At 34.6% G+C, this 26,244-nt stretch overlaps 1 protein-coding gene across 1 annotated transcript in view; it reads left to right on the forward strand.

The window, feature by feature from the left end:
• The first annotated feature begins 10,808 nt into the window (after nt 1–10,808).
• ALDH1A1 (aldehyde dehydrogenase 1 family member A1) overlaps nt 10,809–26,244 on the forward strand; it is a 30,683-nt gene continuing 15,247 nt past the window's right edge. The window contains exons 1-5 of the mRNA XM_015652293.2: nt 10,809–10,826; nt 11,127–11,245; nt 18,275–18,379; nt 22,277–22,417; nt 25,177–25,306. Coding sequence (XP_015507779.1) covers nt 11,156–11,245; nt 18,275–18,379; nt 22,277–22,417; nt 25,177–25,306 — 466 coding nt within the window. The 5' untranslated portion in view covers nt 10,809–10,826; nt 11,127–11,155. The remainder of the gene's footprint in view (nt 10,827–11,126; nt 11,246–18,274; nt 18,380–22,276; nt 22,418–25,176; nt 25,307–26,244) is intronic.

Below are 26,244 nucleotides of genomic sequence, written 5' to 3' on the forward strand. Positions count from 1 at the left end.
AAAAAAAAAAAAGTTTCTGCACGGAAAAGTGGAACTGCAGTTCGAGCTCCAGCTTCCAGCAGCTGAAAAATTGGACAATTGCTTTGGGAACATTTCTCTTCAAAAGATGCATCACAGAGGTATGGATGTTTGTCCACTGCAAGGAAACATAAATTGTGTGCTTCTGCTCTCACTGAGGTGGCAAAAGGAGTATTTAGGTGTCGTTAAGCTAGAATGGGAAAATATTCAGAGTGCAAACTACAAAACCGAAGTTTTCTAATGAAGTTTTGCCTAATAAGTTTGCTTACATTCACTCAGGTTGTTTAAGTAGATCGATACATACAATTCTCTCTTCTAATTCATCTCTTAGCCCACAGTAGCTAAATCTTCATCTCATCAGAACTTTATTTTGATTAGTGTTCAAGCTACACTTCAGCTCGTATGCAGTTTGGCAATCTCTTTCCTCTGCTAATTCTCCCTTCAGTCTCTCCATTTTATTACTTTCTGTAATATTAGTAAAAGTTTTCCTGCTTGCCCATGCTAAATTAATACAAATTTTCAGGGGACATTTTGAGAAAACACCAGAATTTTACTTAGTTTTGAGATGAAATTTTAAATCTTTCTTGACAATGATGAAAGGAGTAATAAAGGAGAAGTTTTATGTAAACCCTATGAAAACCAATAGCAAAACAGCTATGAATTCATGTTGGTTATGAAAGATTAAATACTCTCTTCCACTGCCTGCAAAACTTCTGTGTCAGTGGAGTCTAGCAAGATAACGAAACAAGAAAGAGAAGTAATAGTGTTGCTTTTCAAGCCAGATTTGTAACTTTAACTATATGCTGCTGGTTTTTCATTGAAAATTGGTAAGAAACAAACAGTAACTCTGCTTTTGACCACTGTCTCCTGCCTTTGATTTATTTTTGCCTCTGCTTTCTCCAGCATGATGTGCTGATCATCAAAGTAAATTTCAGGTTTTTTGCTATCATTATTGCCCCAGAATACAAATATCATCCAGCAAATGTATAATTCTGAGATTTTTTTTCAGTACTTAGTATAATTACTGTGCATAAAACTTGCATTCTCACTACCAAACCAATATGCCAGAAAATATGTATTTGGCAGGCTTCAGCAAGATGTTGAAAAATGCACTGAAATCTTATCAAAATACTTATTTATATCAGTAATAAAAAATCTTTATGTCCTCAGTCTTCATGCTTTTTCTTACACAAATTGAAAGAAACAAGGAAGTTTTTAATTATTCTACTGCCTTGTAATATGTGCAGTTAAATTAAAATACCTATAATTTTAACTTAATTTTTTAAAAATATATAAACCTCCTCCGACATTTGCTTTAAAGGTCTGAACTTTTCTTGGGACACTTTGGCAGAAGATGATGTTGCACAAAAATCATCTAAAAAAGTAGTTTACTTACATTCTTAATTACATAGGTTATTAGGGCTTTGTCCACAGATGATCAGAGCATCAGCCTAATGTAACAAAATATCAAATAACAGGAAAAACACACTGAGGCTGTAGGTTTCCATGTGTTTATGGAAAGAGAAGCAGAACACATGCCACACTTCTTGGACAAGGAAAAAAAACAACAACCAAATGTTACTCTTATTTGCTTATCAATTCTGTAACAATGAGAAAATATTTGCAGGTATTTTTTTCCCTCAGAATTACAGTAAGTTAGATAAGTACTGTAACATTTTCTTGGACTACAATGTTCCCATTTCAAACATTCTTACTCATTTGAGAAAGAATTTTCCTTCTTTTTCTTATTTTCTTCTAAGAGAAGTGAAATACATTTATTGAATCAGTCCCAAAACGTGAGTCTAGTTCTGTCTATCTGCAATAAAAAAACAAATGCACACACAGGTATCATATTCACAAACATACTTTTAATTTTAAGTGAAAAGGGAATAATGTCACACACCACATACAGGAGTATGGTTCTCACTGTAAGTTTTGTTCCTTCCAAGATTTACTGTTGCTGGGTTTGCATTTGTAATTCTGCTGGCTACCACATTTCTGTAACAAAGCTAAAACATTAGTGCCTAAAGTGTATGTTATTAACCTGATTTCCTGTACTTTGTTGTTATCATCCATTTTCCATCATGAAATGCATTCCAGGCATCTTACAGGAACTAACAATATGCTTCAAATTTCTCACAACTCATGTTCCTTTTTAAAAGCAATTACTTAACTAGATGATTACCAGGACTTAAAACTGCTCCTGAAAATTCACAAAACAATGGGAAAGCTCTTGACAGGATTCAGTGGATGCTAGAATGACCACATCTTCTTTTTAAAAACCCTAGTCTACTGCTTTAGCTGTTAATTCTCATTCAACAGTGGCACTAGTGAGTAGCATATGTACAGTAGTAAAATATTTCTACCAAGCATGAGAATTGGATTATAACCATTTGGATATTAGGAAGAATTTCTTTACAGAAATGGCAACTGGGCATTGGAATGGGCTTCCCAGGCAAGTGGTGGAGTCACCACCCCTGTACATGTGCTACTCCGTGTCATGGTCTGGGTAGACAAACTGGTGTAGGGTCACAGGTTGGGCTTGATTACCTCAAAGGTCTTTTCCAAATTAGCTGATTCTGTGTTTCTGTAATCACAACAAAGTAGAGAAAAATGGGAATAACAAGTAGCAAGATAATGTAGTCAACTCACTACATCTAAACTTGAAATTAAGACTTCAAGTACAGAACAGGGGATATTGTAAATCTTACTAATTACGTTAAAAAGAGAGTAGACTCTATCAGCTGGAAAACAGAGACTCTTTATATGTGCTGCAAAAGTTTTATTCTATATTGGAATTTGAATTCTGAGTCCTAGTCCCCCAGACCAGAGATAAACAGATTTACACCCTGGTTAAAGTTCACTTTTCATTAGAAGCAGCAATCTCTGACAGCATCCACAGAAACCTCCCTGACATTTGCAAACAAAGGCAATTGCTTCATGTTATTTGTTTGTTTGTTTAAGTTAAACTAAAAAGTTGGGAAACAGAGGAGTTGGAAGTCCATCAAAATCCTCCACTGACGTTACAATACAAGGAAAGTACTTGAGTGTCACAGTCAATTTGGAAATGCTGTGTGATTAGTCACTGTGCCAAATTTTTTATTCCTAATAAGTCACTTTCCTGCTGCAGATATGGTTCCTCCTTAGCAGTTCTAATTACATTTCAAGTATTATAAAGGGAAATTTTGACCTCAAGATTATTTATCTGTTCCATGTTTTCTAGACAGTTCTCTAGGAACTTCCTGGAAATAATAGTATAAATAATAAATAGCAAGTTAGAGTGAAGAGGGGGGTGAAAGGATAAAAAAATAGATAATCCTGGACTTCGTATTAGTTTTCCATCAGTTTAGTTGCACCTTCAGTAGGCATTTGCTTAATGCCTTCTATTAATTGCAGTTTTCAAATTCTGTTCTAGCAGTTAACTACCATGATATATGAAAAAAATGCTCATCTCTTGAGTAAAAAGACTTGAATTTTTTTCACTGCAGAGAACTCAAGACATAATACATCCTATATCAAAGGACACAAAAGTAAACCTTTCAAAAATACTGTATTTATGGTGATGTTGATAATTAATATAAGACAGTAACATGAAAATAATAAAAACTGATGTAAAGAAATTAAGGGATATTAATTCAGAGAATTGTTTCTAAATATCAAAGAAAGAGGTAGATGTTAAATATACCTCTGATTATTTTTAATTTTAGCTGTACAGCGACTTCTTTTAAATTCTCTTCAAAACTTTAAAATTAGAAAGAAAGAGGGTGTTTTCACTTTGAGTCTTTCATAGCTGAAGAACATAATTACTACACAGAGGCTTAAAAAGCACACATAGCAATTATGTAAAATCAGTTGAGGCTGTCTAAAACTTGGCTTTAAAACAAAGGCTCATGGAGGAAATGCTGAAAATTACTTGGCATAAATTGTTGCTAACAATGTAGGTTAATAACTAGTGTTGGGTCTGATTCTGATCTAACACTGAACAGCTTTTTTCGATTGATTTCCTTCAAACTATTCATTAAATTCACTGATAAGAGCTTTTATTGTGATCTGTGTCATAAATTCTTTCTCTTTATTCGTAATAAATCATTTGAGAGACCTTCAAACTATTGCATTACTTATTACTTGCTCCCTCATTTGAACCGTGTACCAAAAGAGTTTAAAAAAATAATTTTATTTTTAACAGGAAGAACAGGAATACATTTGTTCTAGTTCACAAAAAGATACTCTAAATATAAGTCAGTCTATGCTGCCAAGACTGGACTTATAGTCTCTAATAAAACTGTACTCATTTATTAACTAATGCATTGTTCTGATAATACTGTTCTATTCAGAGTTCTCCTTCTCTTGGACCAGAGAGAATTGCAAAAAAGTATGCAAAAAAGATATGAATGTTGACTTCTATCATAAAGTTAGAAATACTATTGACATTTACTAATTAAAATTGTCCTGTTGACATGAAAACTAATTTACCCTAATTGAAAAACCCATAACTTTTGTCATATGATAACTTTTTCATTGACACTTTCTATGACCTTAATGGCAAATATTTGATGTCAGGATTGAATAATAAGAAGGAATTAAGAAAGTATGGAAAATTCTATTGGTATGAGTAAAACAGAGTTGCTTATATTCCATTTCCATTATTTCAGGGCAATGTAGAGAAGGACCTCTACAAGCCAGTTATGGTTTTGTACAAGTCTTATTCCAGTTTTGTGAGAATTTTCTTCTTTCTCTAGAAATAGATACAATTTTGTTGCAGCAGACTATACTGAGTTCTTTGTATTTGTTTCTCTTTGACTTTAGTGCGTTTCTTTTTAAGATAAACTAAAAAAACCAAAAATCAATTTTAAGTAATTTCAATTTAAGGATGCAAAATCAACTACATTCTACCAAATATTCCTGCAGCTTTTAAGAAATGTTGTAATGATGAAATAGTCTTCTAATTTATATCATGAAGTATATTACTACCTGTAACTCAAATGGGTTCTATAGATAAAAGTATTTTAAAATGATATAATAATTCCTGCATTGCTACTCAATCTTTCATTGCCCCATAATATATCCAGTTCCTTTTATTTTAGTTTGATGTTTTTATGATCATATTTTAGTCATTATTTCATGTGTAAACTGTCCTATACACAAAAATAAAATGTCTGTCTCCAAAAATCAATATACTTAATTATTCATGCTACAAAAACACATAAACTACAATGACCAGATGTCCAACTAACAGAAAGAGAAATGAATAATTCTAAAAATTTATTTAGCATCATAGAATGATCAAATTACTTGTATTGGAAGAGACCTTAAGAATCATCTAATTCAACCCCCTTTGCCATGGGCAGGGAACTTTCCATTAAACCAGGTTTCTCAGAGCTCATCCAACCTGGCCTTGAGCACTTCCAGGGATGGGGCACCCACAGTTTCTCTGAGCAACCTGTGCCAGGGCCTCATCACCCTCACAGGGAAGATTTTTTTCCTGATATCTAATCTAAACCTGTCCTTTTTCAATTAGAGCCATTACCTCTTGTCACTACGTGTCCTCATGAAACTTCACCTTTCCAGCTTTCTCTTGCCAGGCCCCCTTTACTGATGGCTGCCATGAAATCTCCCCAGAGTCTTCTTTTCTCCAAGCTGAACAGCCCCAACTCTCTCAGTGTGTTTCCCTGCAGTCAAAGCTGTTGATATTCTTATCCACCAATACCCTCAAGTCCTTCTTCTTAGGGTTGCACTCAATCTGTTCTTTGTCAACAGAATTTTTGTGCTTTGGGTTGCCCTGGTCCAGATGCAGGACTGTTGAAGTTTATGAGGCTCTCACAGATCCACCTCTCAAGCCTGTTCAAATCCCTCTGGATGGCATCTCTTCCCTCCAACTCACATGATGAAATGCAGCAGTCTAAACCTACCCACTGTCACAATTTATTCTTGTACTTTGGAAATGTCATTGTGAGATGAAAGCCACAGAAGCACAGAAGGGATCTCACTGAGTTGGAAGGGACCTACAGGGATCATCCTGGCCCTGCACAGGACACTCTAAGAGCAACACCTTGTGCCTGAGAGGACTGTCCAAATGATTCTTGAGCTCTGTCAGGCTTGGTGCTGTGAGCACTTCCCTGGGAGGCCTGCTCCCAGTCACCCTCTGGGTGAAAAACCTTCTCCTGATATCCAGCCTAAACCTTCCCTGACTCAGCTTCATGTCATTTCCTTGAATCCTGTCACTTGTCATGAGAGTGAAGAGAATGGAGAAATGTATTTTTTTGTACACTCTTATTGTCTGTGTTGTAAAAGGGAACAATTTTTCATTAGCATAGTTCAAATTTCACCCTCAAATAGATATGCATCTGTCTACTGCCTCATTCCATGAGTATATATATCACAGAAATTTCATAATAAGTGAAAAACTGCTAGTTGTGCCCAGAGAAACTGATAATAAAATTAAAGGAATGCTTGGATTGGCAGAAATGCAGGATAGTCAGTGTCCTGCAAAAGGCAAGGGAATTTGCTCTGTAGCCTTGAAAACCTTGTCATTTTACTTCAGTGCTTTGCAATAGGAGTTATGAGAACTTGAACTTTCTACCCAGATTTGTACTCTCAATTTGGATGGTCCAAAAAATGAATTTCACCTTAGTTTTGCCTCTTTTATGATACGTCTGCCTTTCCACATCACACTAAACAGCAGCCACTGTTTCTGTTCTACTGCCATTAATGCAATGTCATAAGGAAGATTACCAAAGAGCCTAGAGAATTTCAGAACGATAATCCAGTGATTTTGCAAATCTCAAAGATTTTGACTTTCAAAACATATATTACTGCTTTTGATCCTTAGATCTTCCACTTATAACTTAATGCTTGATCCTGTCAGAATCAACAGATCTACTCAAATCCCTGAATAATCCCCTTTCTGAACTCCCTGTATATTCTAAATTTGAAAGATATGTTTGAGATAATCAAGATTTTTAACAATATTATTGTCTCAACAGAAATTTTTCTTTTTCTTTTTTAATTTGTGAGGTTTTATAAAGCCTAGGGATGTACCTCAACATTCAAATCTCAGTCTGAATTCAGCACAGATAATGCAATATAACTACAGAGTGCAGCAGTGTGTCTTGTGCAACTCCTATTCCAGGGAACTTTGGACAGTACTGTATAAGTCACCATGGAAGATTGTTTATCTCCAGTGTTTTAAATTATAGGAACTTTGCAGAGGTTTCTTAGGTTTCTGTCTTCCCTTTTAAAAGGCACTGTGGAATTCAGGCTGTAATTCTGATTGATCAGTGGATCAGAGATACTCAGTTTGAAAAGTTTCCAGAGCTGTAAGTGACAAAACCCAAAGTTAGAGAATATCTACTCTCTGTTTACCTGCAATAAAGTCCTTGCACTCTAACGTCCTCTGACATTAGAGGTGGTTAAAGCTAATTACATGCAATCTTATCTGATTACGCACCTTTGAGCATGTCTAGAACAAAATAAGAATTAGATTTCTTTAATGATCAAATAGATGAAGGACAAGGTTTTTTCTATAGAAATCTATGGGACAGATTTTCTTACTGCTGTGATTAAAATTTCAGCTTTATACAAAGATTAAGTCCATTGTCTGCTATTGCTGGAGAATGGAGGTATGTGGACTGTGGTAGTTTGACGACAATATGACAGTCATTGAAAAAAATGACAAAAACAAATAAAAAATAAAGGAAAATAAAAGAGAAAAAAAAATGTTTAGAGAAAAAAAAAAAAAGCTTTTGCCTACTTATGGGGTGTAAAATCCCAAAAGTTTATGGCCTTTACAAAAATGAAAGTAACTTCTGGATAAACAAAATTCTTCTACAATATAAAGTAAATATTTTTCTATGAAATAGTAGAAGGTCATAGAACAAAATCATGGCTTTCAGACAGTATTAGCTCAGCATACACTGATATAAAAATGCCAAGTAAAATCAAAAATTGCTCCTGGACTGATATCTCAGGGCAGCTAGGAAAGGACAAGGCATTACAGACGGAACTAGCACTGTGTTTAGGGATAAGAGTCCAGTCACAGGTCACATCTCTGACACATTGGTTTCATTAGTTGTCTTTCCAGCTAGCCCAACTAGAAGCTCTGCCTTCATCTGTGCACTTCTGGCTATTAAATTAAATCTTATATGATGAATATGGGGCTGCAACAAATCTTAATATATGCCAAATAGTTTGCTCACCGAGACTACAACGAACACAGTGAAAGTGTTACAACATTGTTGATGTCCCACTGTAAGGTCAGATATGAGGAGAACTTGTAATTTGGTGTGCTGTATTTGGTTCTTAATTATTTTTTTTCAGTCTTTGAGAAGAGACACATAGAAAAACTATTTACAACTTTTTTCTAGCATAAAACTTTTACTTAACTTCCTGACACAGAGTGACAGAAGTCAGACCTAAAGTTCATGCAGCCATTGGTCTTGCACAGTGGACCTATACTCTTGTTCCCCTCTGAACTTGTATTAAATAGGGGAATTCAGTAGCTTTGAACAGGAATAAATGTTATGCTTTGGAATATAGGAAGCACTATCACAGAGTCAGAAAATACATCATATACTTTGCCTGGGTGTGGAGTCTTTAGTGTTCCTGCCTTCAGCAGTGAAAAGGTAACAACTAATGACCAAATTATTGATCAAAGGAAAGGAAAGAATTAGATAGAATACAACATTTCCAAGAAAACATTAACAGCAAAACTATGTAAGCTTCAATTCAAGTGTTGCATAATTCACTACTTGAAATAATAGTGCAGTCCTAGAACTAGTTATAGTTCTTGAACTGCATATCATTATTTAGGTGAAATGTGAAAGAGTTTGTGACTCAGGATGGGGGAAAAAGTCCTAGAATGAAAATAGCAGAAATCTGCAATAAACAGGAAGATGTCATATGAGGAAAATAAAATACTTTCTACACTAGGCTAAAAGCATTCCTAAGATGAAAATAAATAGGAAAGTGAAGATGATTCATGAAATCCAAAGGTGAAACAGAAAGAAAAAAAGGAGGCTAAAAACTAAAGAAAAACTGCAGAAAACTAAGCAGTGATTATCAGCATGTTTGGAAAAGTTGAAAGTTTTCATCCGGCATCTTTAAAGCCTGCCTGCTGAGATTTCAGGTTGTCCTTTATAGATATGGAAAAAAGATATATGTTATCATTTTCATAAGAAGCTATAATAATTAACTGCTAGATTAAATGGTTGCTTTAAAAATTAGGAATACAATGGTACCTAAATGAGAACACATTTAAGCCATTCTCATCTGTGTGAAAGACCTTTGTTTTACCTGAAACCAGAGAAATCCACTGATCTCTGTTTTGTATCTCCAGTTTGGCAAATTTGAGCAATTTGCAGGGGAAATAGAGAAACTGTTTGTGGTTAATGGAGAAGTTAGTGTCAGGAAGATTTCTAGAGTAGACTTTAGTGTCTAAATCTAGAAAAAAAGAATTCTACACAAGAATAGGACTGAAAAGTAATATTCCAAATAAAAATAAACAAACCCTATTTAGATATTCTGTTTTCTACATGAGACATGATTCTCTAAGGCAGACAAACACTGTAACCCAAAATATTAAAGTTTGAGAATGCTGCTCAAATTCTTTCAAACATACTGTTCTGTGTTCAGATGCCTTCAGCCAGACAGAAAAGGCAGAAAAGCTGACAGATTCATCCAAAAGTAGATAAGTGAGCAGGTAACCTTCATTATCACAGTGTTTTTAGCAATGGGAATGGGTGCTCTTCATTCACAGGATAAGGTGAATGGCTGAAACTTGTTTCAGTCCACACATCTCTTTACGTCTCACTGAGAGATGACTACTGTGACAGTAGAATTCTCTGTTATCTGGAAATAACTTAAACTTAGCTAAATTTCAGAAACTGTTGCTAAAACCATGTGTCCAAACACAAAAATCACCAATAGCAATTATGGCATGAACTTTAATTCGGAAACCACGTGAAACAGAATTAATGCATGGTAAGCTCATGATATGTCCTACCTCATCCATCAGTTAAAAGTCCTTCATTGACAGATGGTTTAGATGATGCCTGACATGTGAAATAACTGTGAGCAGTGAATTCTCCAAGCATTTATGTAGCCTCAGTGAAAGCAATAAGATAATTTTATTCAATTTCTATGGCATGGATCCACTGTGCATTAATCAGAAGCCCAGCATATAAAAACAGGTTCTGTGAGATCACTAAACAGAAAAGGCAGAACTTGAAAAAAAAGGAGTTTCTTGTATCTTATAAAATTATTTGCCTGTGCAAGATATATGATTTTCTTTGAATAATCAAAACAGAAAAATGAGTTCCATCCAGGGTAGAAAATTCTAATCTATTGAACAATTTGTTTTGGACTTAGGTATTCCAAAGGGCACTGTGTTAAAAACATTGTCCTTAAATTTGTGGTGCTGTCTAGAAGAAAAATAAAACAACAGTTTTTGCTTAGTTCTACCCACAGAGAATTTTTTTCTGGATTGATCATTTTTTTCCACCTTCACATTTCATGAAAAACACATGAAGGATTTTCTGTCCTTATTTTTTTTATCATCTTTCCTTAAACAAGCATTAATTACAGTACTTCTAATGTACTCTGACCATATTAAAATGTAACCCAAGGTGGCTTTTTTCTTAATGAATGTTTTCTTACTCTGGTAATTATTCTCATTAACCTTCTAGTAAGAAGGGGCTGGTTTGTTTTCAGAGCTAACAAGTGTGTCTTTACCTTCAGAATTGCCTTCAAGTACGTGAGGAAGTTCCCCTAGGCTCTGGGTACCTGCCTGCTGAGAGAAAGCAATTTTACAGGTAAGATGAAATGGCCTTAAACTCTGTTCCCCAGTAAGGAATCTGTGGTGTCTGCCTAGGCAGATTGTTTCAGCAGCATGTGCTTCCTCGAGGTCTCAGCTCACTGGAAAGGCTGTAGCTTTTGGTCATAAAAATAAGTAGTGTCATTTTCTCTTCGCGATGAATTCTTTCATCCAATCATATTCCCGTATGCAAATATACCACGGCTGGTTCAGATAAAAAAGCACAAATAAAGCCAAGAGCTCAGTCAGGGCAAAAATCACTGTATTCCCTTTATACCTTTTCTCACCTGTGTTTCAGGAACGTCTTCAAACTTCTCAGCTGAAAACATGAAGAAGCAAGGCTCAGATGGCAATCCTGCTCCAGTTATGCCAGCCCTGCCAGAACCATTAAAAGATCTGAAAATTAAGTATACCAAGGTTAGTAACACTTGCTTTTCCTAATCTTCCTTATGCATTCACTTCAGACAGGAGGATGTGCTGATTTTAACTTTATATGAACTATGGAAGCCACTGTAAATCAATGCTTAAATTGTTTATTCTGGCTGAATTCTGATTTTACACATGTTAGCAAGTGATGTTCGATGATCCTTTTAACCTAATTTAAAGCACCTATATGTGCATGCATGATAGAATAGTTCCATATTTCACTTGGTGTGGGTGTTGTTTCTCTCCTGAAGCAAATTTTCATCAATTATAAGTTTTCAAAAAGTATAAATGGAGCAAAGAAGGAAATGTTTCTACTTTTTTTTTAATTATTATTAAAATGAATTAAAATAGCAAATTAAAATATTAGCATATTGCATTTTGTTATAATCAGATTCAAATAATTATACCAGATAAACTTACATGGAAAGGGATGTGTGAAAATGAAACTAAAATAAAATTAATTCTGGTCACGTATTTACATTAGAGAAAATGAATCTGGTTCTGAATTTGTTTTTCAGGTAAACAAGCAGCTTATAACTAGATATAGTCTACCAATCTAACTATGCAACATTACCATAAACTTCTTGAAACAGAAAATTCTTTCCATATAGAGTAGGAAACATACAGATAAAGAAAGTCTGGATCCAGACTTATGTTTTCAGCTTTAAAAGACTCTTTTGCTGGTTGTATATCATAATATTGTATGGTAACACACAGATATCTGCTAGAACTTTGAAAAAGTGTTTCCAGAAACTTTGCCCTCTGAAACATGCAGGTTTGAATTGATCAGAAGGGACCTCTTAATTCTGGAGTTTTTTGGTTACTGTTCTTTTATTTTTCTTGGTACCATTGCAAGGGAAATAATTTTATTTTCTAGAACCACTGTTTAGTTTCATTTCCTAAAGCAGGTATTCATCCAAATTAGGTCTTTTAAATTTCATGCTATACTTTTTTACTAATGGAAAAAACTTAACCATGTTCCACTACATGTCTTTCTTGAATAAATCACACAGGATCTTACTTTGTAAATATTTAACAGAAAGATATGTAGTTCTGCCATGCGATAGTCTGCTACTGCTCTTCCTGTCGCAAAAAAAAATTATTTTACTCTGATTTTTTTTTAGTTTTCCAGTAGAAAACAACTAATATGAGAAAAACACCAACTGATGTAACTGAATATGCAAGACACAAATTCCTGTAAATATTTCCATTCTTCTAAAATATTTAATTATTAAAAATCAATTCTATTAGTACAAAAAATGCAACCACAAGACATTACTGAAAAGTCTAGTTTGTAATGTGCAGTCAAGGAGAGTGTCACATAATAAATGTCTCTTTTGCCTTGACAATAGCTGGCATTTCCTTAAAAGCTGCATATTCTAACTCTGTAGACATGCAATGCATTTATTTACAAGATCTAGCACATGTCTGTGGAGGCTTGATATTTGCAAAGCTTTCCTCCTCTTTCAAATATCACATGGGATTTTTCTGAAGCCCCAGCAGTGTGCTGAGGGACAAGGGAGTTGGGAAAATAGAAATGTCACCCCATATGCAACACTCATCCCCCAGTTTAATAAGGCCTTTGCACTCTTGTGTTCTTATGCATCCCATTCCTCTTCTGTCCCATACAAGTTAGAACATGGGATGTAGGTGATCAGCAACACTGGAAGGATCAAGATGAGGGAAGCACTACTTACTGCTGATGTATTAACCTTTCTCTCTAAATCATCTAGAACCAGTCATAACCTCCAATTTCTCTTTTTTCTACCATTGCATCATACCAACAGTCAACACAAAAGGACCTGAAGAGAGCTCTGCAGGAGATGTTCCAAGGACTCTCTTTATTTAACAGTCTCTATATTTTATTTTCTATGATTGGGATCATTTGTGGCTTTTCACAGGGGTCACTTAACTAAATGAGATTGATATAGCTATATTTCAGAATAAAATACTTATGCATAATAACACTCTTCATGAAATTTGACTTTCAGGCATCAAATCAAATGTATTTTAAACACTGAAATTTGCCTGGATTTTGAACCATAAAGTAATCTGGTATTCATTTCATGTATGAACCTCCTTTAAAGATATTTCCATTAACTCAATGAGTATTGGTAGCTAGCTAAAAATGTGTTGGTAAATATTTTACCTAGTCAACACTGAGGAATTAGACAATGATTGTTTGACAAATGCTTTCTGTCATGATGCTTTCACATTCACTAAACCCTGTAGTACTCCTTTAATCAGAGAAACTCAGATTAGTTAATTATTAGGTTGTCAAATTACATCAGGGGGAAAAGAGGGCTGAACATTCTCTTGCTAAGTTACATGTGGAATATCAGGAAGTGTGGAAGGGTAAGACACTCTGAGTAAAGAAAAATTATGGTTGAACATTAAAATGCTGCAGCCACTAGCTTCAAGAACAAAGGCTAGGCATAAAAGCTAAAAAAATGTAATTGGAATATCTGGGGAAAGGTAATAAGCTAGAAAGGTATTATAGAAACTTACTCTTTCTAAGATCAGCTCACTTTGTGGACACAGAGTGACTTAGTGGAAAATTAGGAAAATTACATAATATTTAATAGAACGAATATGTTCTCTAGTTATTAGTTCATTGCAGCATTAAAATGTAATTCCTAAATCAATAATAGCATATTTCAAGAGAGGGAAAAAAAAGTTGCATGAAATATTAACCAAATATAAAATTCTTGTTAGGAAAAACCTGAGGGGAATAAAAGAAAGAGATTTCACAGCAGCATCTGTATTGACATATTTGTTTAAAGCTTAAATATTCATTCTTTGGTAGTACCTTAAGAAATGCCACATATTTTAATTTTGCTGCTCAAAGAACATAGTGAGATTCCATTATATAGTTTGAGACTGGTAAATTTGAACTTATAGCACTTGAAATGGGCCTCCTCTTGGGCTACAAAACTTAAAGGCTTGGATGTATCTATAAAATTTACTGCCAAGTAAATTTTTGGTGAGTTATAGTACTCAAAAATACCTGAATGGCTGTCACAATCAATATAATCAGGACTGAACAGGTACAACAGTTATTCAGCACTGTGCACCACACCACACAAGCGATGCTGAGCTGCCTCCAGCAGCTGTCCATCCTCAGCCCTGGTGTCTCCTCATTGCTCCTGGCCTGTAAAAATGTACTGTTTGTGTAATTCCCTGCTTCATAGTCCACACAAGAATGCTTGAGAGCAGCCAGATGAGCAAGGGTTCAAATCTGGTGATCACTTTCATCTATGCAAAACAGGAAACTCTTTTGTTCATTTGAACTGGGCTCATTTGAAGAGCATTGTCAAGAAAAATTTTGCTATAGCCAGGGGCAGATTTAAGGTGGGAGGAAGTTTTGGTTTTTTTCATACTTAAAGTTTGGAAGAGTTTTTGATATCTAAACAGAAGATAGCTTAGACCTATAGTTCCATGTTTAAAAAGCTGTCCTTAACAGCTAAGTTAGGGAACATCCACCTTTTAGTTAGTTCCATTATCTTTCTTGACTACATCTCTCTATGAATTACAATGTAAATCAATATTAGTGAATTATATAAAAATTCCTCCCTAAAAAACAGTGAGTTTATAGAAAGATGCTGAATATGGGATCAATGCAACAGCAGAAATTTTCTTTTTAAGCTGTACTTTTAAGTTATTTTACAGCGGCACTGAAGCCTGAAATCCTGTACAGACTGCATGATATAGAGCCCACAAAAAAAGGCAATCCTTATTCTAAGGAAGATTAAGCAAAAAGTTGTATTTTATAAGATGATGACACCTAATGTAAAGACCAAGAAATTTCTTTCAGCAGAACTATGGTGTTGGTTGTCTGTACAGAGGTAAATTCTTTCTTCCCTCATGCAGTACAGGCAGAGATATGGCACTTCCCATCTAGCAGAAACTTCAAAATTAATTCACAATTCACTCAAAGTACTCCAGAACTGAAGGAGAAAAAGCCACTGGGAAGTCAGAGAAAAAGGCAAAGTTCAGGTCTTGTGTGTCCATTCTCTGCTCAGGTCATCTGAGTGAAGAAATCAACTGTGTTAACAAGGACAGAAATACTGTAGTCTCGAAAGTTACTTAAACACCAAATGGATTGTATTACATCATTTGAACTGAAATCAATCGTTTCAGAAATGTAAGATTTTATTCCCCTATGACATTGAGGAATAAAAACATTTGAGGGTTTTTGACTGATGTTGTCTGTGCTTTATTTAAAATACTAAGCTCTAACAGTGTACAATCTCATCTACTGGAAATCTGTATTTCCAGTTCTACTGCGAAGAAATCTGAACAGTCATTCACTCTTGGGGTTGTTGAAATAAAAAAATCTTCTCTCCTAAAATTCCAGCGAAGTAACAGTCACAAAACATTGTAATATTTCCAAATCTTTGCAAAATACATTTGTGGCCCTAAACCTCGTGGGCCAGAGTCAGTCGCCACAGACAGCCTCCTGCACAGCACTTGCCACAGAGGGGTAGGTCCTTTTCATTTGTGCCTGAAGGGCTGTCAGCAGAGTTCTGACTCACTGACAAAACACTGTAACCTACTGCAAGATGATCCCAAGCATTGTTTTCCTCAGCAGGTCAGGGCTGTTGCTAGAGGCTGCTGTTAGCTGGTGCTTCAGAGTTGCCTGGATTTAGACATCCATGTCCTGTTTGTAGCAAACACTCCACAGCATTTTACGAGCATGGCTGCATGCACGTTAATAAGTAGAGCTGCCTGAAATGTATTCATGCAGCTTACATGAGAGTTTAGACTTTTTCTTTCCTGTCTTAACCCCATTCTGCAAGGCTGCTTATGAAAGACATCTGTGTAGTTTGATTTATGCAACTCTGATGCAATATTGTATATATATTTAATATAATGAAGTTATGTTTTAAACAAGAATGGTATTAGAAACATTAATAAGAAATATATTCTAAACTAATATTATGGGTGATATTGATTGGTGCAATAAATGTAGTATTTAAACAAGCACTTTAAATATTTCAAAAAATGCTATGTTTTTCTATTATTCCTTTCACAGACAGATATGAATTTGGCATACTGTAACATCATAGCAGTGTTATGTTAATATTTACCTTTTACTTTGTCTCTTTTCTTGGCAATAGCTTTTTTCATATTAACCATTTAACTGCTGTCTTCGTCCTTTCACCACAATTGCAATTTTATGGGGATATTCTTAAAACTTGCTTCTTCACCACCTATCAGAAATTTCCATGTACTTAGATATTTATTTTACCAACAGCTTTTGTTAATTCAGGAGTTTGCTGGTCAGTTCTGATAGTCAGAGATGACAATGGCACTGTATGAGTTGCCTGCATAAAGACAAGCAGAAACATACAGAACTATATTAATATCATACAGGAATATATTAATATATTAAGATATTGTTGCCATATCCATTTAGAGATATTAATTTAATCAATCTTGATGGTTATTAATAAACTATTCACCAACTATTAGCAACTACTCTACAAGTTTTAATACTATGCAGAAAACTTTTCTGATTTGCTCTTTCGAAGTTCCTGCTACCCTAAGCAGCAGCACCAGGTTCTTTGTCCTAATGGAGAGTGCTAGCTGGTATCACTGCTAGACTCCAGTGACTGACTGTGGGGCAAGATGCCTCGACTCTAGAGTAAAAAAACATGTCCTTACAGGTGAGTACCACGGAGATCTGTAGATCTCAGGTAGACCTACCTGAGATCTGGCAGACCTAGAATGCAATGGCACAGGAAGAGAGTGAGAAGGGAGGGCACCAGCCCACCAGCTCACCAGCATCAGGAGGGTGGGCTCAAGGTACTGGGAGGATGACTTAGGATGGCACACCCATTTCAGCACTGACCTGAACTCAGACATGACAGAGGTTCAGGCAGAAAAGGACAGGTGCTGTTAGCTTTGGACTGTATACCTTATGATGTCCACTTCAAGAAGCAGCATACAAAACACTTATTAGCAACTTATCCTCCCCTTTTCAACAGCTCTGCATTTATCAGGTCTTTTCAATGAGTATTCCTTTTCTGCTTCAAGGTTAACTTACAACTGCAAATAAAAAAAAATTAAAACCACTTTGACCACTTTGCCAGCACTGGCCCAGAGATGGCAAGCTTTAACATAGTACAGAAGTTGTGCACCCACAGGTAAAACCCAGGCTCTGTCTTGCATTTGTGAACAGAGACAAGTACACCTCAAATTTCAGAGGTTCTTATGCATGTCCTAAGCACACAGAACCATCTGGGTGCAATTCTTGCAATGTGATCTACTATGTCCCCACTTGAGCACTGAGATTGGACCATATGACCCTACTGTGGTCCCTTTCAGCCTTCTCCATTCCATGATTCTTTAACTCATTCAATTGACTATGACAGGGCTTTTTGTTCAGTCTCAGATTCAATTTCAAAAACCCTGCTATTGGTTTTGTTTGTTTGGGGGCTTTGGTTTGGTTTGGTTTTGGCTGGGATTTTCTTAATTTGGCAAGAGAGAATGAAAATAAATCACAGCAAAGCTAAATACAACAGTTGTCTCTGAGATATTCTTAATGCAGTATACTATATTACTAATTACTAAATTATAACTACTAAATCCAAGGACTGGATTTACTTCTCTCAGGCTGTGTAACAGAAGAGCCCTTCACTCTTACCAACCCTGTGAGCAGGAGAAACTCATGTAATTTTTCATAGGTCATATAGGGCTGTACCTCCCTTGTACTTCACAGAGAGGAAGGACCCCTTTACAATAGCATATTTTTATGACATGAAACAATAAAAATGCAATGTAGAGAAAGTTTGCCTCTCCAAAGGTAGTCAATTTTAAAAATCTGATCCTGGTTAAGTGTATATGTGATTCCTCATCTCTTCAGAATAATGTAGCAGCATCTATCCAGTTTTAGTTCAGACATCTATCAATCTGGCAGCTCTCAGCTATGAGAGGTAAGTTTATTCACTAAAGCATATAAAAGACAACAACCATATATGTGTTACTAATATTGTTGCATGATTTCTTCCCCTGCAGATATTTATAAACAATGAATGGCATGATTCAGTCCAAGGTAAAAAATTTGCAGTCTTTAACCCTGCAACTGAAGAGAAAATCTGTGAGGTTGAAGAAGGTGACAAGGTAGGGTTTTCTTTCTTGCTCTTAACTGTAACTTTAATTTCAGTGTAACTTAAAAGAAGGAAGGCATGCAAAACATCACCTCAGATGTACCTTCTTCATCCTGTGTACCTACTTTCACAAACCCTTTTTAATAAGCCATAACATTTTTCCGTAGAGACACAGAAAAGCTGCTTTACCTTAGCCTCATATGAGAACTGTTCTGAAGGAATACTTTTTTCTGATTTGTTCTACTAATATGATTGATTCTTTTTCTTATCTGTGTTCATTGATATCTAAAAATTTAGTCAGGATTTTATTTTATTTTTTCTGTTTTCTTCATTACAAAATAATACAATCTTGTTCATTGCATATTTATATAAGGTTTCTCCTTATAGAAAATATAAAAAGGACAAATACTTATCATTTCCTAAAAATTTTGTGAAGATGATCACTACTGTGAGTATTTTTAGCTAAATGTGTTCTCAGAACTGTCTCCTTCAAATATTTTATTTTGTGAAAAACATATTGGAACGTAGTCCTAAAAATTTTTTTGAAGCTGAAGGTAGCTTATCAAATAGTCACCAATTCCACCAAAATTGACATCCTTAAAGCATGTTGAATCAATGAAGAAGATGACTAAAAAAATTGTTAAAGACTGTAAAGAAACATTTTTTTAAATATATTTATGATATTCTGTAGTGGAAAGTTTCAGATAGATGCCATGTAACCAAACAGATAAGGAAAACCAAGACCTAATCTCTGTATTTTTGTTATATTGTGTGTTTTTCTTACAAACAGGATTTGCTATGCTACTATATAGTTTAAATGTAAGGAAGGTGGTTGTTTTTTTAAATAGGACAGGCAAAGTGCTCAACAGCATTAAAAGTGCTGTCCAAAGACAGTTCTTTTATATATTTATATATATATATGTATATTTAAGTATAAATATTTACTTCACAATATTCTTATAAAGTAAATACAAGATGGGAATATTTTATTTCCAGTTCACAAGATGATTGTAGCTGGAAATAAAGCAGGTTTTATAATTACTGGTTTGGTTCTTGCACATATTTCATTTTCTATGTTTCCACTTCAAAATCAATCTTGTATCCAAAGGTGAAAAATTATCCCCATTTCTCAAAAAAATTCATTTTAATCAAGAAATATGCATCTCTAGAATGTTTTGTATAATAAGCATTTTTTAAGTTTAACATCAAAATGCTAAACACCTTTTTATCCAGTAGAACTAATGTAAAACTTTTGTCTGTGTTATAAGTTAACCAAAAAATTATTGTCAATATAATAAGCATGTGCTTTTTCAGATTTTTTTTTAATTTACTGTGCAGAAATTCACACTGAAACAAAATTCTCTTTTGAGAAAGACACTAAGAATAATCTTCTCATTAAAATTTTCTTACTCTGGTTTGTAATCTCATGATGACTCTCCTAATAATCTTTGTCTCTGTAGTTGTCTAGTACTTGAGTGATAGTTACCACAAACTACTAAGGTCATAATGAAGACACATTTTAAACATTTTCTTAGAGAAACATTGCTGAGAAAATCTGACTTTTAATTATTTCACCTGGAGTGAAATAATCTTAAAAAATTTTAAAACCTGAATTTTTTCAAAGTTTTTTAATATCAGCTATCTATAGTGTTGAGACACTCATAATTTATCATCCCCAAATTAAATTACTCATAACCTGCAACTGTTCAGTTACCATTCCAAATTTTTGTAGCTTTCTTTCCTTACAGGCTCTCCAAAAACTCATTGAACAAAGAGGTAATACTATTCAATGCACAAGTTTGCTTTCTCTTCAATAACTTTGCAAACTAATATGTAATGACAACTGCTATTAACTAAATTGCCTAGTGAATTGTGCAGATCTAGTAAATTACACAGCCATTATGAACCTAATATGGCAGAGGCTAGACTTCAGATAACGAGCCAAGAGATTTTAGGAATTTAATTTGTGCATACAATAGGGTTGACAAAGGGCTGTCCACTGCCTTGCAGTGGTATTTTAAAAAAACAAGAGAAGATTACAAAGAACAGACATATAGGTGGGTGGGAACTGTTTTCTTCCAGTTTGATGGCTCTTTCAAGCTACATTCCTAATCCTAAAGGCCCCTAGTAATAGTAAAACAGCTCACCAAATGGTCAGCATATGCAAACTAAAAGTACTTCTGTAAAATAATCTAAACTGGACCAGAAAGGAGTCTTTATACTCATAGTGTAGATGTAAGTAATGAAATTAAATTTCATACAATCAAATAAAGAACAATCTGTTTTATTACTTTTTATTCACAGCCTATATTACTCTTATACTATTTTTTCTCTGTTATAATTATTTCTGCAGTTCTAGTAGAAAGAAGACAACGTAGTTTTAATTTACATCGCTTATACTCATATGACATTTTATTCCTTCTCTTTTTCCAGTTAAGACCAAGCCACAGTGCTAGAATCCTATTGCAGAGATGTAGAAAATTTATGATAAGGATCACAGATAGTGATGAGGTGCTTGACAACATGCTGACAGATTCTGAAGAAAAATAATTCTTAATTTGGTAGATTTCAGCTACCTGGTGTAGGTGATGTAGATGACTGGTCAGTATTACTCTGTAGTAATGGCTATGCTATTCATATAGTTCCTTCCTATCTTTTCCCAATTGCCTGGAAAAAAGTTTTGGAAGTTCTGTGGCCTTCTGCATCACAGGTCTGTGCTGGGCTTTCCTAGCCACTAACACACCCCACTCACAGCTTCTTAAAATTAGTTGATAGACACCAACATCAGTTACAGATTCAAGGTCTGGTTCATGTTTAAAGCAATTGACTATAGAGTTGACTTAGTTGAATTCACTGACTTTGTCAACCTTGATAATGATTTTCCTGAAGGAGATATTAGCAAACAGAAAATGTTTGAAAGACATCCTTCAAACATTGCATGCAAATTTCTCTCAGAAATTTGGCATATATGATTTTCTTTTTTTTTTTTAAATTTTCTGTTTCTGACAAAAAAATAGAATAAACCTCTATTTATGTCACAGTTTTCATTATGTTTTTGTTTTCAACCAAACAAAAAAAAATAAAAAATTCTGTATTTTTAAATACAGAAGGATGGCAAGCACAAAAAGACTTTTTTCAAAAAATTGTAATTGTTTTTCCTGAAATCCTGAAACACCCTTTGAACAGAATAGTTTCATTGTATATTTTTCTTCTATAGTGAAAACCAAATGATAAATAACAAAATATGCAATAAAAAACCTTAATGGACCGACAAATTAGCTGGTACATGCAAAAACAGTCCTTAGACTTCAAAACATAAAGGCTTAGCTTTTTAAACCTGGTTTATTTTTAATTTTTAAAGTAATTTTATACATAAATATTTCTTAATACTTTCAAAAATAAATGTATTGGTTTGTCTTCCTTAATAATAAGTTTGCATTCATTTTGTGAAACATCCTAAGGAACAGGCTTTTCTAACCTGGTCTTCATTGCACCATAAAATGCTTTCAGATGATGAATAATTAAACATTTACCTTGCAGACTCAGGCATCTCTTTGTAAATAAAAGAGATTAAATTGTATTATCAAAGTAACTGCTTGGTGTATAGAAAGGGCTTAAAAGTCTGATTTTTAAAAATAGAATTCTTTTATGTATTTTTAGTTTGGAAACTTTGAGAACCCATCTGTTTCTCATAGAATTTTACAGTGCTGAAATAGCAACAGCAGCATTTGAAAGAAAATAACCCATGTAGCTAACATTACTGATACTAATTTTCATTAGATTGGTGTTGATTAAACTTTTTGTGAAACTTTTTGTTAAACTTATGCTAAACTTTTTCACATTTAACAGCAAAAAAGGCGTATGACAGAACCAGTTATTGATGATGTTAGTGCTTTTGTTTTCCCCACAGGCAGATGTAGACAAGGCAGTTAAAGCAGCGAGAAAGGCTTTTGAGCTCGGATCAACCTGGCGCACGATGGATGCTTCAGAGAGAGGAAGGCTCTTGAATAAACTAGCTGACTTGGTTGAAAGAGATCGTCTGATTTTAGCTGTGAGTATGGCACATGAACTGAAGGACAAAGGGGAAAAGTCCTGATTTTTAAAGAAAGATACAAGCAAGTTTAACATTGCTGCTCTTTGGAAAGCTAGGCTGTCTCAGTCGTTGGTTTTCCTCTCTGTAGCCAGTGGACTTCACTAAGCTGGCCTGCACTCTGATGTACTCAAAGTATTGAGTATTTGGTTAGCTTTAAAGTGATGCTTAAGCTACCTACAACTGCAGTAATTTCAATAACTAATTTTTAAGGGCACACTAGCATTGATCACTTGGTTAATGCTTGTCTAAACCAAAGTCTGAATCAAAGCCTAAACTCGAATCAAAGCTTGAATCAAGGCCTAAACTCAAAGCCTGACTCCATGTTTATACAAGTCAGAACTGTGAGAAATTTTGAATTTCATGACTCTCTATTTTCTTATCACCGGTCCTCCGTTAACTCCAGCTTGCAACTAGTAAGCAATGATAAAGCTTAACCAGAACCAAAGGCAGCATTGGATTATTTTGAAAAGAACAATAACATGAGTGGTGAGGAATTATGTCCTTTCTTTACAAACTCCACTGTATATTGGGTATTTTACCACATTTAACAGAAGACACATAAGTTGTAATGCTTTCACCTACAGATTGAACACTAAGGCAAGCAATTACGTGTAAAATAGAAACACACCACCAGTTTGATAAAGGATAGTTTCCTTTCCTCCTGTTTTTAGGCTCCATGTATGGCACTACTATTAAGGTGATTGCTCTCCTATTTCAAGCACATTCTGTAATTAAAATTTAGGTGGGATAATTGCTTGTGGTGAAGATTAATCCTGGTTTTCTGCAAACAGCATAAAAATTTAGAGAAGGAGGAGTATCCAACATACAGGATCACCACTCACACTGATCTAGTTATAGTTTGAAGTATTTAGCCATTAGCCATAAAACACACTGTAGATAAGCTCATAAAATTTAAACCTTCAGATATGTAAAATCTGCAAAACATCTGTTGCCCATTATATATCCTTATGACTGTAGTAGAGTTTCTCAGGAGAAACTTTCTGTGACTAGAACTTATGTCCTTTAAAATGCTACATTTGAATTGCGAGAGACAAAATTTTAAGAGCTACATTGTAAATAGAGCACTATGCCCTCTTGTACATTAAATAATTGAATGAGCTGGACTTTGTTTTTTTATTATACAGTCTAAGACATTACAAACGCAGAGGATGAAGATACAATCTTTTTTCCACAGGAAAGATGAAACATTGAATTAGTTTTTGTTTACATTTGCCATTTTGCATAATATGAAAGAATTGCTTTTGTCTGAGGTCCCTCCCAAGTCTCTATTTTACTGCCTTATTTACATTTCCTACAACTTAGTCACCTTATAACTATTTCCCTTTTCAGAAAAGGTGTGTATGAGTAAAGTGCTTTCCAGACTTTGATGAAGAGAAATTTTCTCCACTCACAATTTATCCTACCTGTAAAATTTGTACCATAGAGTAATACACACTCCTGCATGCTAGAGATCAAAATAGATGTCCAAAGCTCATTGCAGGATCATTTACCCATGTTCAAACATTTGACCTGGATGAAAAATTATTCCATTTCAGTGCTTTATTTATTGATAAGATGCAGCAGACCAATTAATAGGCTTGCTTTCAATGACTCAAAGAGTCAAAGCAAGGTAGTGAAAGAGCCACTGAAAATGGTGTTGCTTAGGATTCAATCTGTTGTGATGTTGAAAGCTAAGAGCCATCTTGGTGAACATCTTAGGTTGTTCTTGTTGCTAAGAGCCATCAAGCATTTCTGTCTTCTCTGTTTGTTGTTGTCTTCCCAAGCAAGATATCTGAATTGTGCCGAGTCAACTAAAAATGTGGACTTCACAGGGGAGTTTTTGATGAAAAATTTCTTGGGGGATCAGTCTGTTCAACCAACCTGAAATGCTAAAGAATGCCAATCTGATTACATCTTGGAATTATAGTTTAGATCTTAAAGCTATATTTTGTGCTCTTACTGCTGAATGTCATAACAGGATTGTTCATAAAGTTGAAGGCCCTCAATCTTTCTGTTTTGGAAAGCTTGAGAAAAATATTCTTGAAGTGTCAGAAATACGTTGACACTGTTTAAGAACTGCTCATGGTCTTTATGTCCCAGTAGTTTTCCCAGTGGAAATTAATCCAATGGAAATTAATCCAAACGACATTCCTTAGATTTGGCTGGAAAGCAACCTTATTTAGGGACTCTCTTCTCTATAAGCATGTATTTTTACAATGAATTTTTCTCACTTAAGAATTCTAGATGTCTCATATCCTTCCTTTGCACATCAAATACTCAAAGTGTATTTAGGCTATTTTTTACAAGACTTGAGCCTTGCTGATACTTGAGGAAATCCACTCATTTTATGTGCCTCAGTTATTTGCATTGTCTCCTGCCTGATCCCTTGATCTGTGATTGCAGAATATTTGACATAAAGTAGAGCTGTCTTACTGATTCATATGGGAGATATTTTTTGAGCAAATCTTACCATTACAAATGCATCATAATTACACTATCTGCATAGCTCAATACAAATAAGCCATCATGAAATTTTCTCACTTGTAAATTGCTACATTCAGTTTTTCAAAATGTGTTCTTTGGGGGGGAGTTAATCTAAATGCTTTTGCTGAAGCTGAAATCCTCAAAGTGAACTACCAAAGGCTAAATTACAAAGGACAAGCAAAAGCACCATTATCAGTATTTGGTATTAACTTTTCAATTGCTGTTGTCTGCAGACAATGGAAACGATTGATGGTGGGAAGCTCTTTTCCACAGCCTATCTAATGGATTTGGGAGCCTGTATCAAAACTTTACGCTACTGTGCAGGCTGGGCTGATAAAATCCATGGGCATACTGTTCCAATGGGTGAGTAGTTCCGAGATAACAAAACTACAGAACTGAGGCCAACACGAGCTGTAAATAACCGACTTCTACCTAAAAGTTGTGCAACACAGAAAGTATCTCAAATGGAAAATATTTTAGAAAGTTTCTAAGACAGGTTATTAAAGATTTATCATAGTTCTCAGTTTAAACATTTAGTGTAGGTCTTCACATTTATTTCTTGTTCTATACACTACTAACAACTATTGTTTATGGACCAAAAACATTTAACCTGTATGTACAACTAAGAAATGCGGTAGGCTACTTTTCCACAGCAATGTATAGTTTATACAAGACTACAGCAGTGAGACCTGGGTGCCTACATATTTAAGCAAAGATTAGCACAAAGCAGAAATATTTACTTCAGTGATTGGATAATGTATTAGGAAGAGTACTAAGAGATAGGAATGAGGAAACAGCATTTGCTGAATTTCATTCTATTCCCTTTCCCATTAAGCAGCTCTATGAAAATATTGTCTCTCTAGCTACCTTCTCTCAGAAAGACAAAGAAAAGAATGGTAATAAAGAAGGAATTAAGGAAAAGGTAATAAAGAAGGAATTAAGGAAAACTAGAGTGATAAATACTTCCAACTTTTTTGCCTCATGTAGATCTCTATACTAGGTTTAATGGAACACATATTTATTTGAATCAAAGAGAATTTTATATTTAATGGATTTGATTTAAGCTAAGATCTAATATTAAAAAATGTCTGATATGTACCTAGGATTTAAAAGAGAATTTTTTTTAAAGAAAAAAAAAGGTGATAAAAGAAAAAAGAAATGAGAAATGCTTATTTCTTATTGGCTGTGCATACCATATTGAGAAGCAGGGTTGTCACTGTAAAAAGACAGTCAGACTGGAAAAATCAAACCTTGGAGCTATGAAGAAAGTAGACATTGAATCCAGATGTACTTTATGGCTT

Source organism: Parus major, chromosome Z, assembly GCF_001522545.3.
Source record: "Parus major isolate Abel chromosome Z, Parus_major1.1, whole genome shotgun sequence".
NCBI lineage: Eukaryota > Metazoa > Chordata > Aves > Passeriformes > Paridae > Parus > Parus major.